Here is a 21930-nt window from a genome sequence, read left to right on the forward strand (position 1 = left end):
ACAAGTGCTCACCAGGAAACTACCTGACAAGCAGCTTTTTTTAATTTTTTTTTCTTTTTCTCTACCTATGAACAGCATCTAATATTTTTTTAAGCCCCTTTCAAACTAAGTAGAGGTCATACATTCAAATGACTTTTTAATGACCATAAAACTATAAAAAGATCAATATTTTCAGTATTCAAGAAAATTAAGGATGGTAACATAGTTTGATACTTAAAGGATTAGCAAAAATTAAGATGTCTGATAATACACAGGGGGATACAGAAACTCATGAAACACTGGGAGGAGTATAAACTAGTATAATCATATTGGAGAACAATTTGACACTAGTTTATACTGATGAAAATGCACATACTTAGCAATTCCACTCCTTGCTGTATATAATACTAGTGCTTCCAAACCTTGATTGCCCATTAGAATCTCCAGAAATGCTTTTCTAAAAACCTATACTACACACAAATGAGAATCTCTGAAGGAGAGACTTAGTTGAAGGTACTGTTTAACCCTCCCAAGGTGATTCCAGTAAGTAGACAAATTTGAAAACCATTTGTAATCATACCTTAGAGAAACTCTTACATAGGTATACTAAATTGAAAACTGTTTGTAGTCACTATCTGAAATAGTGAAAAGATAGAAATAACACAAATGTCCATTTTTTCCACTGACTCAAATTTCCAAGTCAAAATAATGGAATAAAATTATGGAGTAATGACAATGTAATTCTATACCATGTGATATGAACGAGCTACAGATGAATCTTAGAAACATAATATAGTGGAGAAAAAGTGACAGGAGATTATACACACAATTATTTCACTTTCACAAAGTTCAAAACCAAGCAAAAATATATTATTGAGGGATACAAATATTTACGCACAGATATATACACATATGTTTAAACAATTTTTAAAAAAGAAATGAGAAAGAACATTAAGGCTAGAGGTTACATCTGGGAGGAAGACAGGAGGATGAAAGGGAGAAGAGTTTACAAGCTAGGTGGTAGATTCACAGATACTGTTATTTTATTACTATGCTTCATAACTCACATAAGTGATTTCTTTAATTACATAATAAAAATGTAAAGGCTTTTGGAAAAAATAATCACAAATAAAATGTAAACTAAGTACTAAAATGTTCATAAGTATTAGAGTTGTTCAGTTAATTCCAAAAAGTTGGTTAAAATAAAAATCACTTAAAAGTGGTATGTATGTATCTTAAAATATTTTATCTTAAAACAGATAAATACCCATTCATTTGCCAACCATTTTTGTAGAATCAGTCTTTTGAGTACTGGTCCAGATAGGAATTTACTTTCAACTTTTAGCAGCATTATTTTTCAGCATACCTCTTGTGAACAGCACTGTGTTTTACTTTTTAATTCAATCAAATTTACTTGTCATCTACATGATGAATGCAATTTAGTATGTTTAGTTTTATAACTACTATTTATAATTTGTGTTTCTATTTACTGTTATTTTTTCCTTTTCTTTTTTTGCTACTGGTATCAAAGGTTTCATTAATTCTTTTTTATTCTTCCAGGTTTTGAAGCTGTATGTTCTAATTCTATTCTTTTAGGGGTGACTGTTAAATTTTTAACAAGCACACTTGACTTATGGTTTAATGAATCAACATGTCTGCCCTCACACTTATATGATTAAAAGAAACTTACAACACTTTAATGCTCATTACTTACCTACCATCTTATTTGTTGTTATCTGATGGGGTCCACACCTAGTATTCAAAATTTTTCACAGAGGCATGGTATCAACCAATCAGAATAATGGGCAGGGTAAGAAAGTCCTGGAGGCCCTCTTGCTGTGCCCAGGCATGGCGGCACCACAGGAGAGAAGGTTCCAGGGATACTCAAGAGAGTTCACATAGGGCTACAGTGCTATGTGCTGACTAACTATTGGCGTAGATGCTACTTACTTTTTAATCCACACCTCATCTCTTACAAAGTAAACTTTATTATTGTTTTTACAGTCCTTGATTAGATATGTGAAAATGTTTGCAATGTTTGCCATTTCTTGCATCCTATTCCTTCTTTCTAGATTTAATTCATTTTTTTTTATTTTTATTTTTTTATTTTTTTTGAGACAGAGTCTCGCTTTGTTGCCTGGGCTAGAGTGAGTGCTGTGGTGTCAGCCTAGCTCACAGCAACCTCAAACTCCTGGGCTTAAGAGATCCTCCTGACTCAGCCTCCCCAGTAGCTGGGACTACAGGCATGCGCCACCATGCCCGGCTACTTTTTTCTATATAAATTTTTAGCTATCCAAATCATTTCTATTTTTAGCAGAGACGGGGTCTCGCTCTTGCTCAGGCTGGTCTCAAACTCCTGACCTCGAGCGATCCTCCCACCTCGGCCTCCTAGAGTGCTAGGATTACAGGCGGGAGCCACCGGGCCCGGCCTAGATTTAATTCTTTACCAAAAAAAAAAAAAAAACTTCTTTAGTAATTTTTTCAAGTAGGATCTGAGTGGCAAATTCTCAAGATGTGCTTCAAAGTGTCTTTATTTCATTTTTACTCTTGAATGATAGCTGAGCTGAGTCAAGAAGTCTAGATTTACTGTGATTTCCAACAAGTTGTTTCAAATAGGATATATATACCATATTTTATCCAATCTAAGAGGCCACCAATTAACTGTACCCTGAGGAAAAGAGCCACCAATTAAACTATGCCAAATCAACAATTTTAGGATGCATTCCAATTCCAGACAAAAATATGTAACATAAGTAATTAAATATGATGGTAATATGTTTTATTCATACTATATGTAGCACAAAAATAAGCTCTGGAACCAAGCAGAACTGAGTTCAAATCCTGACTTCCTTTCTTACAACTTCTGTGTGACTTTGTGCAGATTAATTAACCTCTGTGTGAAACAGGAAAAATATCACTTAAACCAGAGTTGGCAAGCTTTTTCTGCAAAAAACCGGATAGTAAACATTTTAAGCTTTGTGGGCAATAGGGTCTCTTTTGCAACTATTTTTTCACTGTAGTGTAAAAGCAGCTAAAGATTACACAAATTCCAGCGCCTGAAACACAGCAGGTATGAGGAAATGTATATTTCTCCTTACTACAACTTTTTCTCCAATATTTCTATGTAAAATATAAATAGCACATATAATTATTTCCATGGAGGAAATGAAATCAAAAGCCCCATTAGGCAGTGGTACAAATGAAAATTATATACAGCTTCTCAGACTTCCAATTTCTGAACATTAAATCCCCAGTAACTATAAACTACATTTGCTGGAACACTAAAGTTCTACATTTCCTAAAACCTAAAGCAAATCTCCAGGCAAATTTCCTAACCCTTAATATGATTCAATTAGATTAGCAATATCTCTTCTTTGTGTAAAATGCCAATTTCCTACCCAGACACTCAAAAGAACGTTCTGAATGAAACATGGTAATAAAAATATATTTGTGCTTACCCTTATGCCAAACTACAACACCGTATTGAGGCTATGCAGCACAAAATTTGTACCCTACTACCGTACAGCATAATTCAAATCAGTACCAGGTGAGAATAAGACAGTATTTTCATAATATAGACCTTTCTAACACCTTAAGCAAAACAAGAAAGAAGAGGAACATCAACATTTGTTGAGATACCAACAATATTAAAACCTAGAAATAAAAAAAATCAAATCCTAAAAGATTCCACGTCAATCAACTCTATTTTTCAATTGCTTACAGTGGCTTTAATATGTTGATAGCAGTACTTTCTAAAAAAAGATAGCCAAGTACCTTATTGTGACTTGACCCTTTACACAATGTTTACCTTATATAGTTTACATTTAAAAATTCAGTTACTTATGGTTTCTTTTCCATAAAATCCAATTAATATACTGTGAAAGATGAAAAGAACAAGAGTTTGACATTCAAAACATACTTCACAGCATTTAAATCCAGTGTGGCATACAAGTAATATAAGCACTTCATCCGTTCTGTAGTTTCCAAATTGTGAGGAACCATGTATTGAGCAAAGATCCGTTCAACAAGTAATCTACAAAAAAGCAGAGAAGGCACTATGTTGATTTTTTTAAATGTATTAAATTTGAATATAAAATTCCAAAACTAAATAAAGAACACAGATTTTAAAAGTCCCTGCTTTCCTGAGGAGAAACAGTATTTCCAAATCAAAACTAACTTTCTATATGAAAGAAGGCCCAAAAAAGGCTTTAGCTGGATATAATGGAAACACCACTACACCCAGCTAACTACCAACTTCATGACCTTGAAAAAGTTGTCTATCAGAGACTTAATTTCCTTATCTATAAAATAAAACATTAAAAACTACACCAGTTTCTTCCAAATGCCAAGTTCTACATTTCTGTTAAGATAAAACTACAAAGACATTTTTAAGATGCTTCTGAGCTTTTATAGTGATCATCATGAAAAAAGACCTGGCTGAAAGAACAAAAAAAAGTCTTGGCCAGGCGCAGTGGCTCACGCCTGTAATCCTAGCACTCTGGGAGGCCGAGGCAGGAGAATCGCTCGAGGTCAGGAGTTCAAGACCAGCCTGAGCAAAAGCGAGATCCTGTCTCTACTAAAAATAGAAAGAAATTATCTGGCCAACTAAAAATATATATAGAAAAAATCAGCCGGGCATAGTGGCGCATGCCTGTAGTCCCAGCTACTCAGGAGGCTGAAGCAAGAGGATTGCTTGAGCCCAGGAGTCTGAGGTTGCTGTGAGCTTGGCTGACGCCATGGCACTCTAGCCTGGGCAACAGAGTGAGACTCTGTCTCAAAAAAAAAAAAAAAAAAAAATCCTATAAAATCATAATGTAAATCTTTGTTTATTGATACCATACTCAAAAAGTCTAAAAGCTTCAATTTTATAAAAATAACTATGAAGTTTCTTAATTTTCACCAAAAATACTCAGTTTCTAATTTCTATAAGAGCTCTTAAAATTTTAATATGACCTATTACTTCTTAGTTTTCTCATTCTGATTCACTATAGGCAACATCATTTGGATTCTGTAAATAATTTGTCAGATCAATTCAGATTGTAAGCAGGATTTACAGCTTTATTAACTGTTAAACGATTGAGATCCATACAAGATCCAACTTTTAGCATGCAATGGAAAAATACTAAGATTATATTTGGATAATGTGTTTTAATATGAATTTATAAACTGTTTTTTAGCCTTGAGTAGGAATTGTTTTTATTCAAAATGTCTACAATCCAAAGGGTTTATTTTTATTTGAATTTTATTTCAAAAAAATTAATGAGGATCGTTATAATACAATTACCCATGAAACAAAATTAAAATAACTATACACATTCCTGCTTTTAGATATTACTCTGTTCACAACTACTGTATGAAAATAAATGTAAACGTTGTATCCATCCCTAAAGTTATATGTACATTACTACTTCATTTATGTCTTCAATGGGAAGGAAAGCAGTCACTCACTATCATGAACCTCATAGTAAAAACTGAGGAAACAGTTTAAAGTCATCAAAAAAAGTTTGTGTAAAACAACCAATCAAGTTATAGAACACACAAAGTCACCAAATATCTTCTATATAATATCCTTACCGATCATCAATACTATTTTGATAATATATATGCAGCAGTTTGTCTTTGATCCATGATATCTGTTTTGCAGCATCTTTTCCAGCTGCTGATTGTAAAGCATATTTCTTATAAATCTGGGCAAGTCCCATCATGGCTTCTTTGCGCACTCTCCACTTAAAATAAAAAAAAAAGTTTTTATTATAATGTAAAAATGTTTCTATTACATAAATTTAAGAAAGCGTGGTTTTCTAGTTTTTCATTTTCCTTCCCTTTATACAACATATTTACTTCAAGCCTCAGATATTGGATATAAATTTATAATTATATTTATGAAAAACACAACTACCATACAAATATTTCTACTATGTAAAGTACAGGAGAGATATCAATGCGTATAAAGAACTTTAATGCTTTTATATCTAAAACCCATCACCTACCCTTAAAAACAAAAGTTAATCACAATCTATGTCACTTAAAATTGGTGAGAAAAAGCAAGCTACCAAATTTTAAAATGCAAATACAGAACTGAATGGATACACAGTGACCTATTCCTCATAATTTTTTTCTAAGTTATGGTCTATATAGAGCATATTTGTACTATATCAATAATAATAGTAATTCAGATGTGTTAAGGCATATATGATATTGCCTTTATCTAGTGCTCAGTGCAGACATATCAGTGGTTCATTCTGTACATCTGAGAATCAAATTCAAGTATAAGGGAAATGTACTCAACTATTTTTTTAAACAAATATATATTTGCTATAGTGTATCTAACATTGCTGATGTATCTTAGAGTTATTCTTTAATTTTACATAAACAGCACTATAATCAATAGGCACGTTAGTAATGTTTAAAATGTCATGAATCTGGAGACACTATTCATTTTTTTCCTTTGCAATCTGTCATTCTTCCCTTGGTTTTTGTTTCAATTAATTACAGTAGATTAAGAATAGTCCTTATCTCATTCATCCACCAACTACATATTGAAATAAAAGATTTTTAGAAGTCTTACTCATTTTAATTTGTTTGTAAAATTTTTTATCACTAACTCCCATGTTATCTCTAACTCTTAATCCCTGGATTGCTGCTTCAAAGAGAATTTAAAGATACATCATGTGTCTGGGGGCGGTGGCTCACACTTGTAAACCTAGCACTCTGGGGAGGCAGAGGCAGGAGGATCCCTTTAGCCCAGGAGTTTAAGACCAGTCTAAGCAAGATTGAGACCCTGTCTCTAAAAAAAGTAGAAAAATTAGCTGGGTGTGGCAGCATGTGCTTATAGTCCCAGCTACATTGGAGACTGAGGAAGGTGGATCTCTCGAGCCCAGCAGTTTGAGGTTGCAGTGAGGTATGATGATGCTACTGCACTCTAGCCAGGGCAATAGAGCAACACCTTGTCTCAAAAAAAATAAAAAATAAAAAGGATACATCATGTTCTAATATTGCCAAGAACATGCATATAGTCAATTATTTTTCAGTGCTCTATTTTTATATGAATGAACAAAGCAACCCTATCACAAGCAAAAATTATACATATGATCCCAACAGTACACAAAAACTCACCTCAAATTCTAAGTCCAGCTAAGAAAAAGATTACTTTAATGCTTTTATCCTATGCATGATATAAATATAATTTTCCTTCTTTATGCCTTTGGCCCTTTTCATGATGAATACCCCAAAGAAATATTCAATAAATATAAGTCTAAATTTATCAGTTAAAATAAGTTATCCCAACACCTAAGTGCACATATAGGAATAACATTCATCAGCTGTCAGGCAGATGGGAGAGAGGAGGAGGGGATGGGTATATACATACGTAATAAGTGCAATGCGCACTGTCTGGGGGATGGACACACTTCAAGCTCTGACTTGGGGGGGAAGGGAGAGCAAGGGCAATATACGTAACCTAAACATTTGTACCCCCGTAATATACTAAAATAAAGGAAAAAAAAAGAATTACATAGAAATCTTGCCCAAATTGTGGACACTGTCTAAAATAACCAATGGAAACTGGGCAATAAACATTTAATATTTTAATGATAAAAAAAAATAAAGTAAGTTATCCTGGATACTTATAGATTTAGAGGGAAAACCATGTAATTCCTGCCCATTTATCGTCTACCTACATAACCAGCATTATAAAAGAGAGAATTAAAACAATGAAAACAGCATAATCAACCTTATAAGATTGTTAAAATGTTTTAAAGTATTTACCTAGTCAAAGCTATTCCCAGCTACCAACAGGCCTCCTGTTTTCTTTGCTAATTAACCTCTAAATAAAGCAAAGAGTCTCACCTTCACCAAAATTATTCAGAAGTCTACGTCAGTAGAGCCCATACCATGAAGGAAAGGCAATCAGCAGAAGGGTAGAACAAACGTTCTCTGAAATATTTCCAGGCAATATGGAATACAAACATAACAAGTCACAGTCCTGTCTTCAGAAGCTCAGACTAATGAATGGAGCTAGTAGATGCTCATTCGACAAAGCTGAAGTCATAGAAGATAGGCTAGAATCATGCTGCTCTGTTGGGTTTAGCTTTACCAAGTTGAAAACATCTTTCTATTCCATGTTAATTATAATACAACCAGCTAGAGGACTACCAACTCATACTCATATAACAATAGCGTTGAAAGGAAAGAGGGAAAGAAAACAGCCAATATAAGAGAAGCTGTGTCTGAGGCCCTTACAAAAGTCCCTTATCATTAAAACTGGTATACAAGCTAAACACCTGACTACTTTACCTTTAAGAGCCATCTTATTTTTAGGAGGAGAACAAATAATCTCAATAAAGGAAAACTAATAAAACTTAATGTAACAGAAAGTAAAACGGTCTTATAAATGTCATTTTAAATACTAAAATGCTTCCCACCCAAAAAAGGGCTGACATTTCATTTTCAATTGAAATACTGTTAAACTTCAAGTATTAAAAATGGAAACCAGTAATAATTATTTATTCTTATTTACTTACCCGTTTGTCTAATGTTCTCTCTCTCACAAAATTAAGTAAGTGATCATTGACCAGAAGAATATCCTTTTTAGCGGCCGTAACTATAGACACAATAACATCATGTCTAATAGCTTCCTCAGGGTCATGTGACCTCACTTTCAGATACTCTGAAAGATAAATTTTCTTTTATTAAAATGGAAACTTTAACAATTAAAATGTTTTAAAGAGTGCATAAGAGCTATGAAATAAACCTTAGCAAAAACAAAACCTAAGTAGAAGGTTCAATGTTTCCAGAAAACTAAGAGCCAGGAAAAAAAGAGAAGGAAGAAAGGAAGAGGAAGATCAGTCCTTCAGTCAAAATACAGTAGTTACAACCAACTAAGTAGTAAAATCCCCCTCCACATTTGTGGACATGAAGTTGATTAAGGCATCCCTAACCTCATTAATTAAACAAACCATATAACTGAACTAAAAGGTATACTGACATTTGTTTTTTTTTTTTTCATTTACATGGATAAAATATTCAAGTCAATTGTACTATTGAGAAAAGGCTACATACAGTATTCAGGTTTCTATCCCTCAACTGGGGAAACTCTGATTGAGGTTAGTGAAAGAATAATACTGAGACAGTGGCTGCCAAGAAATACGACAAAGAAGACCACAAGGCAATTCCACTTAAATGAACTAAGAAAAGCCAAAATGAAGACAGAAAAAATGAAACAGATTTAACAATTATGAGTGACTGGAATAGGTTCTTAAAGTAAAAAACATGGAGTTCACACCTGGCATGGAGTAAGCTGAAAAAAAAAAAAAAACAATTCACAAATTTCAGTAATGATATCTTAGGCTTAACAAAGAAGTGACACAACTGAGCACAAATTTAACAAATAAAATATTATTCATTTTTTTATTACCAGAACAGTAAGACAAAATTTAGCTGTTTGAATTTGGGTTAATAAAAAATAGCCATGCCTATACACAAACAGTATACAAACAGTGATTATGAGTAGATTTACTAACAGTTTAACAAATAATTAAAACAGAAATATCAAAAAAAACACTGCTCGGGTCTTAAGTCCCTCTGCTTTCAGCATTCTCTACTAATAGGAACTATTCTAAAAATGAGAAAGACCATATGTTGCTTTAAAAAAAAACTTACGAAGAAACATAAATGTTAATTTACCTAACCTAGTAAACTTTTTAGTATTATGATTTCAAATGGAACATGTTAAATATATCTGAAGTTCATTTCCCCACCAAGATAAATACGGAAGTTTTATACCTCAACTGTACATGTTTCAAATGCAATATCTATTATTTTATATGTCATTAAGAAAGGAAAACACCAATACCACACCACCAATTTTACGATATTAACCCAATTTCCCTAAAACCAGTCACTCATATTAAACAGGTATACATACATAAGAGCTATTAACTGACAGATATTAACTGTAAGGAGGAAGAGATAATGTACAAGAAAGAAGAAATTCTCTACAGTTAGCATGACAAAGCAGCTTCTAATACTCTTTATAATATAGGTAGGTGGCTGAAGGTACAACGATGAATCTCATAAACACATTCTAGCAAAAGTAAGATAAACCTGTGTGTGTTGTGTGTATAACATATTTATCTCTGCTCACTCCCAAAACCCTACTGTAATGTTTCTTAAAAGGGACAAATAACAAAAGAAGAGATCACAACTAAAGAGATCTGTCAACAAAATTTTGGCAGATGGACTGGTAAATGCCACAGGACAAAGGAAAGAGAAGAAATCCAAATGGGAAAGAAATGAATAAACAAGCTCATTTCCAGAGTAGAACCCTGAAAATGTTTAGAAATTCAAGGCACCAAGAAAAAAGAATGATGACTGTAGCTGAAACAGAAGCAGCAGCTGAAAACGTGCATAAAGAGTAGTAAGACCCCTGGATTTTTCAGAGCTGACTTTTAGCGAACCTCAAACAGGATGAGGAATAGGAAATCACACAACATATCAATATAAATGTTCCATTATACTGAAACTATATCTTATATAAGCAAAACATTCAAAATAATAGTAAAAACTAAAGGTTACTGGTGAAATTATTCACATTTGAAGTATATTTTAGAGAAGTTATGAAAAAAACCAAAACACCAATTTATTATTCAGCCAATAGTAAACCCTACATTAATGTCTGAATGACTATGGAAAAAATATTTAAAATTTTTAATACTTTAAAAAAGAAAAGATATGTAATTACTATAAATCAATAAGAAAAAAGAACCCAATTAAAAAAAGATGGCCATACAATTTAAACAGATGCTTCATAAAAGATATATATAAATATGCACACAAAGAGATGCTAAATCTGATTAGTCAAAAGGAGAATGCAAATTAAAACCACAAAAACTATCAAGACCTACAAGAATGGCTAAAATCAAAAAGACTGACAACACAAAATGTTGTAAAGAATGCTAAACTGGAACTCTCATTCATTGCTGGTCAATGTAATATAGTGTAACCAATACGGAGAACTGCTTAGTTGTCTCCTATAAAGACAAACACGTATCTACTCTATGACCAGCAATTTCACTACTATTTCCAAAGAGCAATAAAAACATAAGCCCACAAAAACACTTATGCAAGAATAGTCAAAGTAATGCTAATCATAATAGCCCCAAATCAAAAACCACCCAGATATCCATCAAAAAGAAAAATGGGCAAACAAATGACGGTATATTCTTACAATGGAATATTAACACTTAATAAGAAAGAATAAACTAATAATACAGGATAAATAGATCCCCCACCCTAGTTTCAAAATGTATGCACACTGTATGATTCAATACATATGAAGCCCAAAAAGAGGTTAAAACTAAGCTACAGTAACAGAAGTCAGAAAGTTGAGGGGGGAACTTACTGGAATGGGATAGGAGGGTATGTTTTGGGATCATGAAAATTTGTCTCATCAAACATACCAAATTAAACACTTAAAATCTGTGCATTTTATTACAAGTTAATTATACCTCATTTTTAAGTTAAAAAAAGGAAACTGAAGGATAGAACAGAGTCTGAGATTTTCCCCAAAATGCAGAAATTTCAGTTTAACCATTCAGATAATAGCCATCCAAATGACCTACCAAACAGGATTTACAGAGTTTTCCATATCCCCCTATAGCAGAAAATAAGTGAGCATGTGAGAAACTTGTGGAGATGTTTGTTATCAACTCTATATATCATACCCAAACATTTACATATTAAAATATACATTATTTAAACAACTTTTATTTCTCCTGTATATTAAAATTAGGATGTAATATTAAATTTTTAATTGTATTAAGTAGATTTTTAATCTATGAATTTTAAGATTATCCAAAAAAGGATTACAAATCATTAAAAAGAGGGCACTGGGTCTGATGGGGCTCAGAATCACTACAGCATAAGGTTCACATGCCGAAATAGAGTAGTCAGGAATGAAGTTGCGGAAATTTGAAATGGAACATGGTATATGGAAAGAAAATAACTGAAAATGATTGAAAAAAATCAAAGCCTACTTCTTCCAAATGAAAGCAAGGTCTGCTTTATTACTCTTATGCTTTTATCACTCTTTCCAGCAGTGAAACTTCAGAAGATCTGCTACTATATTTCAGGTAGAGGAGAAAGAAAAAAGACAGAATATTCTACACAATGAGATAAACAGAAAGAACAAAGCCCTCATTTGTAGCATAAGTTTTTTTGTTAATGACTTATTACTTGCTGTTTATTTTCTATTTATTTTATACTATGGAAATGATGTTAGACAAAAAGCAAATTTGAGCGATTTTGTTATTCGAGTTAAAAATGGGTCATAAAGTAGTGGACAACTCACAACATCAACAACGCATTTGGCCCAAAGCAACTGCTAACGAACATACAGTGCACTGGTGGTCTGAGAAGTTTTGCAAAGGAGATGAGAGCTTTGAAGATGAGGACCACAATGGCCGGCAGTCAGAAGTTCACAACAACCAATTGAGCGCAATCATCAAAGCCGATCCTCTTATAACTACACAAGAAGTTGCTGAAGAACTCAATGACCATTCTATTTGGCATTCATAGCAAATTGGAAAGGTGAAAAAGCTCGATAAGTAGGTGCCTCATGAGATGCCCGAAAATAAAAAAAAAAAAATTATCATTTTAAAATGTCGTCTTCTCTTATTGTATACAACAACAAAGAACCATTTCTTGATCGGATTGTGATGTGCGACAAAAAGTGGATTTTCTATGACAATCGGCAACAAACCAGCTCAGTAGTTGAACTGAGAAGAACCTCCAAAGCACTTCCCAAAACCAAACTTGCACCAAAAAAAGGTCATGGTCAATGTTTGGTGGTCTGCTGCCAGTCTGATCTATTACAGCTTCCTGAATCCCAGTAAAACCATGACATCTGACAAGTATGCTCAGCAAATCTATGAGATGCGCCAAAAACTGCAACACCTGCAGTCGGCACTGGTCAACAGAAAGGGCCCAATTCTTCTCCACAACAATGCCCAACCACACATCACATAACCAACGCTTCAAAACTTACAAATTGGGCTACAAAGTTTTGCCTCATCCACCATATTAACCTGAACTCTCACCAACCCACTACCACTTCTTCAAGCATCTCGACAACTTTTTGCAGGGAAAACGCTTCCACAACCAGCAGTATGCAGAAAATGCTTTCCAAGAGTTCAATGAATCTTGAAGCATGGATTTTTACACTACAGGAATAAACAAACTTATTTCTCATTGGCAAAAATGTGCTGACTGTAATGGTTCCTATTTCGATTAATAAAGATGTATCTGAGCCTTAGTTCTAATGATTTAAAATTCAATCCAAAACCACAATTACTTTTGCACCAACCTAATTAATAGTAGTAGATTACCATCCTCCCATTCCACCCTGAAAGAAGCCCGGGGATGAATTCTATGAAAAATGTCAAACAGAGAGTTTCTAAATTGGGGGACACAAAATACAGCTGAGGGCATGGATACCACATCCTAAAGGGCGATATGACAACTGACCTGAAATGTGAAAGCAGAAAACCATCATCCTTTTCCCAAAGACACCAGCAACTAGCCTTGAACTTCCAGATAGGATACTCTCCTCCTCCAGGGAATCTGACTGATGGAAGAGGGAAGTATCTAAACTAAGGGTTTCCCTATTAACAGCCCACCCTGATCACTCTAAAGTGAAGTTCAGAGTCAACAGACCCATTCATACACTCAGAGCTTTCTAAGTAGTTTTTTATTAGGCCCACCACTCTTAACCATGAGCAGATAAGCCATGGATTGCCAAGCACTTGAGGAAAGCCTCTAACATGGAAAAAAGAGACAAAAGCAAATAAAAGGTAGAAGAACAAATTAAAGACATTTTGAAGGAAAAAGAAAACTTCCCCTTAAAAACCACCACTGATACTCTCAGAAAATACTGCATCAGTAGCACAAGAAAATGGTGCTATAGAAAAAGGAACATCCAAAGGAAAGGGGAAGGAAAAGAGAGGGGAGGGGAAGTGAGGTGGGAAAAATAGACACATACACACACACGCTCACAGGAAGAGGAAAAGACAGAAGGAGGAAAGGGTGGGGGCAGGGGAGAAAAGAAGAGAGAAAGAATGGACGGTCCTAAGATCAATGCTGTACAGCAGAAGCTCAGAGCAAGCAGTCTAAGCAGTCTAGATGTGAGTAGGAAGATAGCTCCCAGTGAGATTTCTCCTCCAGAAAGGATGAAACTGGTCAAATACCCACTGTTTTAGATCTGATCAATAGGAATTCAACAAACCTGAAAGCTTTACTATGACAAACTATTGTTAAAAATATTATAGAGGATATACTTGCGATTTTCCTTATCAGAAGAAACTCAGAAGTAGCAGTAAGATTTAAGAAGCAATGGTAAGAAAGACTATAAAAAAAAAAGCAGTTAAAAATGTGCAAGTTGGGAAGGTTTTTTTTAAAGAGTAAATAATAACTGAAAAAATGTGAAAGATGAGAGAGTGATAACGATTTCAAGGGTCTTTGCTCAGAAAAAAGCTAGAGTTCTGATTAACTTTAGACTTCAATAATCAATTATGCATTGAAAACACAAAAGAGTAACTTAACTTCTGGGCCCACAGAAAAAGAGGAAAAATAAGAACAAAGTAATCAACAAAGAAAGAAAAATAGGAAAAATGCAAAGAAAAAGAGAAAACACATGAGACAGTAGAAATAAGTTCAACTCCTTCAAATTCAAATGACATTTCAATGAAATTTTTCAAACACATGATAATACTAAATATAATTTATAGAAAGATACACATGTGGCATAGTTATGAAAATATGAACAGGATGCAGACCAAATTCAGTAGTGTTTGCCCTCTGTAAATGTAGAAAGGAGAATAGTTTGTGAAGGGCATTTTAACTATAATATCTTTTTCTAATCTCTTAAGCATATACTGCAAATACTAACATTGTGAGGAAGACATAAGATATTCTCATTACTATAAAGATGCAAAGCTCTAAACTATGTCATGCTTACACAGATTTTTATTTTAAAGTTATCCCCATTTAACATGGTTAAAGGAATTTACCATGACTCTCACCTAGGTTCTTAAAATATTAAAGAACATGAATGAGTCTTATGATCAAGTCAAAGTCAAGACTTGTTCAATTCCAAATGCCTGGAATATTTTTAGAATTGCCTTTAAATTAAGAAACTAATATTGCTCCTGAAGACCCAGACTTTTTTTAGATGACTCTAGCTTAAGTAGAAACTATGCTACAAAAATTCTAGCTTCAGAGAATAATTTCCACGATGATGAACTGAAACAAGGAAGACTTCACTTATCACAACAAAAAGGTTTTTTTATCTATAAAACTGATTTTTTTCCCCAAATATTCCTAAAACATTAAGGAATATTTGCTGTTACGTGCATATAGTACCTGTTAAGTCCTTTGCTAAATCAGGATGGTTCATGAGACAATGGCTAGCAAATTTCACACATTCCAGTCGGATTGGTACATGGATATCATTAAACCTGATAAAATATAAACGCACAGAGTGATCTTTAAAATAACAGAAACAGACATGCATTTAATCTGAACTTTATTTTTATCTCACTAAATAAATAAAAAAATTCATGTAGGAAAGTGCAAAGTGGAACCAGATCATTTTAATTTTAGCAAAGTTTTTTGTTATACTATATATGCCTGAATGTTCTGGAACCTCTACATAAACTAGGACAATGTCCTGTGAGAACTATGTAATTTTAAGTGCCTGTTTAACCCATACACATTAGGCTCAAATATAAGAATTAGAATGACAAAAAAATTTCCTATAAATTGTTATACTTTCAAAATATATCTACTTATTCAAGTATATATATATATATACATATATATATAGCTTGTAGAAACATTATATAAACCCCAAACTACGTTTGAAAGGAGACTTTTCCTCTAAGTAGTCTTTCTTAAACATAGGGCATTCACAAATGACAGATCTCATATTAAACCCTATGTCATTTTTTATTACACAACACTAAAACCGTACCCAAATTACTCCTATCCAGTTAACCATCCCAATTATTACACCGTCACTAATAGCAAAGCCAATTTTTACACTACATCTATAAATATTTTCATATGTATCTCTAAAAAGTTAAAACTCTTTGGTTGATATGTCATTTAAGTCTCTTTTAATCTTACATTTCCTCTCCATCTTTTTTTCCTCATATTAAATAATTTGTTGGGGCAACTGGAGTGTGAGGGGTGTGTATGGGGGTATGTATATGTTGTTCCACATTAGATTTTGCTAATTGCATCATTCTGATGTCAATTAACAGGCTCCCCTCTCTTGTAAATTGGTAGTTATATCTACACATTTTATCAAATTCAGGTTCAACTTTTTTAGCCAGACTACCAGAATATCATAGATGGTGTTGCATTCTTCCATCAGGAAGCACATGTTTAGTTGTCTCTCAACCACTGATGTTCAGTCTGTATGTATTAGTTTATCATGAAATGCAAAATAGTAATTAAAAAAAATCTTTTACAGTATCAAAACATTAAAGTAAAGCCAGGAGTTTCCATTCAATATTTTCACATCTTAATTCTGCTACATGAAAAAGCTCCCATATCTTATATCACCCAATATCATAAGAAACAAAATTTATCATTATAAAAGAGGAAGAAAAACAAAGACTTCCAAATCAGCACCAAATTACTCATACAGGTCTCTTATTAGAAAAAAAACATTTGCTCTATAAAGTACACCTGCCCCTCCCCCACTGCCCCAAAAAAAGTTATAAATTTTGGCCCATGGTCCCATACAGTCTTCTGAGTATTTTGAATCCAGGTACTCAACCCTATATATTTCATCATTTCTCAACTAAACATGTACCTCATAACCATTATAAGTAAATATAATAAAATGTCTTTTAAAACACTCTAGTCTAACGCCTTAAAGTTGGTAATATTTATACTGTGTGAGTTTTATGTCATTAATATTAAAAGGAAAAACTACATTGTAATAGAAAGGTGACTTTGTGTTAAATTTGGATTTTCTCCCTAAAAACCTATAAAATGAAGTCTTGCTACTCCAAGTCCTAACTTAAAGATATAATAAATGTTTACATATTAAGAGTATATTTTTGTTTCAAAAAATAAATAAAATGGACTTCATATTGAGTTGCATAATTGAATTAAACTGAAAAAATTTTTGGCCCTGCTAAGAACTTTCCATTGTATTTAAAGGAAAAACATCTAAAAATCAAACTCAAAATAGCAATGGGCTAATATTTATTAGCTTAACTTGCCTGATTAAATATTACTGAGCTAAATAGGAACTAAAAAAATCAGACTAGGAATTTTAAGCTTAACATGCACTTATGAAGGCTTATGTCTCTATTTAACAAATTAGAAAAATGAGACCAAAGGATTAAATGCATTACAATCACTAATAGTTATCATCAAAATGGAAAGAAAAGTGGTGAGACCAATGTGAATATTTCAACACAAAGAAAATAGAATCAGAGTCTTTAAATCTTATTTATTTGTTTTTTTATGACTTAACTGCATTATTTGTTATAGGTATAATTTGAGGGTAAAAAATCTTCCTTTATTCTCAGGGTCAAAGTAGATTTCAGCCAAAGCACTTGTAATGTTTTTAATATTTTCAAGGTCACAGGTCCCTTTAGAAAATAATGAAATGAACCCTTCTCACAAAAAAGTGATATACACAAACACATTCAAAATTCTACAACCATTTTAGTTTTGTGCATCATTTAAAGCTGCAGTCCTCAACCCCCGGGGCCATGAGTACCAGTCCGTGGCTGGTTAGGAACCCGGCCACACAGCAGGAGGTGAGCAGTGGGGCAAGTGAGCTTCATCTGTATTTACAGCTGCTCCCCATTGTTCGCGTCACTGGATAAGTCACTGCATAAGCTTCGCCTCCTGTCAGATCAGTGGTAGCATTAGATTCTCATACGTGCATGAACCCTACTGTAAACTGCACATGCGAGGGATCTAGGTTGCCTGCTCCTTATGTGAATCTACTGCTTGATGATCTGAGGTGGAGCTGAGGCGGTGTCGCTAGCACTAGGGAGTGGCTGCAAATACAGATTATCATTAGCAGAGAGGTTTTACTGCACAATAAATGTAATGCGCTTGAATCATCCCCAAACCATCCCACCTATGGAAAAATCGTCTTCCATGAAACCAGTCCCTGGTGCCAAAAAGGATAGGGACTGCTGATTTAAAGCACACAAGAAACCCAGGTCATCATTTCCTTTAACTGGGAAATACAGAAAAGAGACAGGAAGAGAAACATATGTAGTTATTTCTTTATTCATTCTGTGAATACTCTTATCCTTTGAATATTTCCAAATAATCTCACTATAACATTTTGTGGAGGGGCTATAAGAGGTACTTTCAGTTGTAATTATTTCACTACTTTGAAATAATACATTTTAATTTCACAATTGTAACACTGTGTGAGATAGCTTTTAAAATGTATCATCTCCTAAAAATCACTGAAGATAAAAAGGGAAATTGTAAACATAGCCAACCATAATCAACATTCAAAAATTTCTATAAAAAACTTTTCATCTTTTCATTTTTATGATTTCAGAGAACACATCTTAAATGTGGATGATGTTTCAAAGAACAATAAATAAACATGTTTTACATTTAAATAGGAAACCAAAATCATATACCTGCCCAAGTAGCACTGCCAAAGTGGTTTGTTTTGAGAAGCCAATTCTGAATCCTTTGCTCCAAACATTTTTGCCAGTAGTTTAACAACTTGTAAACGTTCCTCATTATCATTGCTCTAAAATATAAAACACAACCATAGCTTTAAAACCATGAAGTAGATATTCAGAATAAGGCTACCTATTTTTTCCTATGATTTCCCTTATCCTCCAATTCCACAGAGAAAACCTTCCATGAATTCCAGGTGAAAAAATTACACAAAAATGCTCACTATACTTTTCACAAAATTAATTGTCTTCATAAATGCTCTAATCATCTCTAATTACATTACAGCAGTACACCCTATATGAAAAATACATCTTAAAAGTGTGCTTAAATGTTAGAGGTCCTTCCTACAACTGAGGTTTATTTCCACTCAGAGTCAAATTCAAAAACAAACTATATTATAAAACCGACTCAGGACCCTTGAAAAACTATTTGTGGTGTTTAACAACAGACACTGATAGGCCTGGCCTACAGTAAATAGAGATGTCTATGCAATTGTACTTTTTAGCTCTTTGTAGAAGTAAGTAGGTGCTAAAGTTTCCCAATAGGAGAGTCAGTAAGTAGGTGCTAAAGTTTCCCAATAGGAGAGTCAGTTATCAATACATATCAGATTCCTAAAGGGAGTTCAACAGCATAATTGGAAAACTAGTTTATATATTATATTGGGACCACCCTGGGGGTAAGAATTTAATTTTATTATTGATTTTGGTACCACCAACAAATGACACAATGGTTAAATGAATGAGCCAGCCAAAATACTAGACTTGAACATAAAATGTGATAATCGGGTTTATCAAGAGACACTGAATATTCACGGTGCTATGGAAGGCACTATGTGGATTTTTCTTAAATTTTAAACCAATGCCACAGACTAGCATTCAAGAGCCTGCATAATAAGGCCTAAGTCATCTTTATTATTTCTCCCTTTGTTCCTCTAAATAAGTATTTCTCAGACAAAGCTGTACATTAGAAACACCTCTAAAGCTTGGGGGGAAAAAATCACAGTAACAATAACAAAAACCTGACGTCTGTACTCTACTCTCAGAAATTCTGATTCAACTAGTCTGGTTTAATGCCTGGACATCTACTTCTTTATTAGGCTCTACAGGCAAAGATTCTCATATGCCGCAGCTTGGAGTGATTTAAACTTACTTTATTCTATGTTCTAACTATAATTCTTTACATTCCACTAATTCACCCAAAACCTTCCTACTTCTATATGCTTCTGCATGCTGTTTCCTTTGCTTCAACTGTATGCTGTTTGTCTCTTATGATACTTATAATATCTGGCCTCTTACTAGATCTGTAATTTTTTTCCTTTTTCTCCCTTACTAAATGTTGTTTGCTAAAAGCAGGGATAATAATGTCCTTATTTATATATTTCTCACAGGAACATGCATATAGCATTTACTCAATATTTTTACTAGAGAAAATCAGATAAACCAACAAATAATTAGAGGTATGACTGCCTCCTGCCTCACCAAAATCGTTGAGCACATTTAAAAGGGGGCAGAGAAACCAGTTAACTGAATGGCTCACTTGAGAAATACACCAAAAATAGAATAAAACAAGAATAATTATTTACTGGGGTATTCACACTACCAACATGGACTGTTTGTTTTGTTTTGTTTTTGAAAGAAAGAAATCAAAATTTTTTAGGAACAAGAAATGTAACATGGTAATCATTTAAGAACTTTTCTGGGCCAGGTACGGTGTCTCACGCCTGTAATCCTAGCACTCTGAGAGGCCGAGGCGGGAGGATTGCTTGAGCTCAGGAGTTTGAGACCAGCCTGAGCAAGAGCGAGATCCCATCTCTACTAAAAATAGAAAGAAATTATCTGGACAACTAAAATTATATAGAGAAAAAATTAGCCGGGCATGGTGGAGCATGCCAGTAGTCGCAGCTACTTGGGAGGCTGAAGCAGAAGGATTGCTTAAGGCCAGGAGTTTGAGGTTGCTGTGAGCTAGGCTGATGCCATAGCACTCTAGGCCAGGCAACAGAGCGAGACTCTGTTTCAAAAAAAAAAAAGAACTTTTCTGGGGTACACTGGGATCCATCAAAGATTAATAATTATAACCAGCTTTCTTTACTCTTCATGTAATGATTTGAAAAAGAAAAGCATATTCCCCACTTCTGCAAATATAACTCAATTTTATGGCATAAGTTAATGTCAAAGCAAGAGGGGCATGCCACAAAAGATTTCACAGAACTATGTAAAAAGCAAATGAACTTTCATCATAGGCAACTATTATATAAGACAGTACCTAAATGTACATCAGGGAAGGATACCAATTGGATATCAGACTGGGATGGGGGGTGGGGGGAGGGGATGGGTGTATGCCTACATGATGAGTGCATTGCACACCCTCTGGGGAATGGTCATGCTTGAAGGTGCAGACCCAGGGAGGTGGGGGGGAGGGGATGGAGGTATGACTACATGATGAGTGCCAGGCGCACTGTCTGGAGAATGAGAACAGACGCGCTTGGGACTCTGACTCGGGGGCATGGGCGGGACATGGATAATGTATATGACCTAAAGTTATGTACCCCCATGATGAGCTGAAATAAAAAAAAAAAAAAAGACAGTACGCACAAAGGTAAAGCATTTTATACCAGGTGGATATTAACTGTATTTTTATGGCCTGATCAAGTAGTCAAGGGAACTGCTATAAATTGTGCCTTGAAAACATAATAAGCTTGATGTATGGCTATGACCCTCAAAAGTTAGTCAAATTCTAGAATTTATCTGGAAACTATTTAGATGAAAAATATCATCCTGCTAATAACCATTTAAGCAGCTACTATCCGCCAGGCATTGGAGATATACAAATAGGCAAGGCACAAACATGTGAATAAACAATGATAATACATCCCCTCATCTGTTACGTTCAGTTAAAACTAGTGTAAGAATTAAAAAGTCATAAATAATGCTCTTCAATAACTTGGTTGACAGAATCATTATTTTCACAATATATTACCTTTAATTTAAATTCAAGCTGGGGTAACACAGAGAGCAGCAAATGACTATCAATATTGTAGAGCTCCAAAATTAAATCAAAGACATGCTCTGACAAATCGCTGATAGATGTTTTCCCAAGCATCAGAACCTGATTAAAAAACTTTTGAGGAGAAAGAAAACTTATCATTAGTAGAAACACCATAGATAAAATGAATTTTCTAAGATATTAATTATTATTCAATCAAATTCATTACTATTT

The 21930-nt window shown here is 33.9% G+C and overlaps 1 protein-coding gene across 7 annotated transcripts in view; it reads right to left on the reverse strand.

Annotated features, from left to right (window-relative positions):
• Positions 1-21930, reverse strand: part of PDS5B (PDS5 cohesin associated factor B) — a 163933-nt gene that overhangs the window by 74449 nt on the left and 67554 nt on the right. For all 7 annotated transcript variants that reach the window (XM_045566941.1, XM_045566939.1, XM_045566945.1 and 4 more), the window contains exons 8-13: positions 21691-21831; positions 18669-18784; positions 15397-15491; positions 8502-8647; positions 5554-5705; positions 3899-4012 (exon numbers count right to left, since the gene is read on the reverse strand). In XM_045566941.1, the coding sequence (XP_045422897.1) occupies positions 3899-4012; positions 5554-5705; positions 8502-8647; positions 15397-15491; positions 18669-18784; positions 21691-21831 (764 nt within the window). The remainder of the gene's footprint in view (positions 1-3898; positions 4013-5553; positions 5706-8501; positions 8648-15396; positions 15492-18668; positions 18785-21690; positions 21832-21930) is intronic.

This window comes from Lemur catta, chromosome 13, assembly GCF_020740605.2.
Source record: "Lemur catta isolate mLemCat1 chromosome 13, mLemCat1.pri, whole genome shotgun sequence".
NCBI classification, from domain to species: Eukaryota; Metazoa; Chordata; class Mammalia; order Primates; family Lemuridae; genus Lemur; species Lemur catta.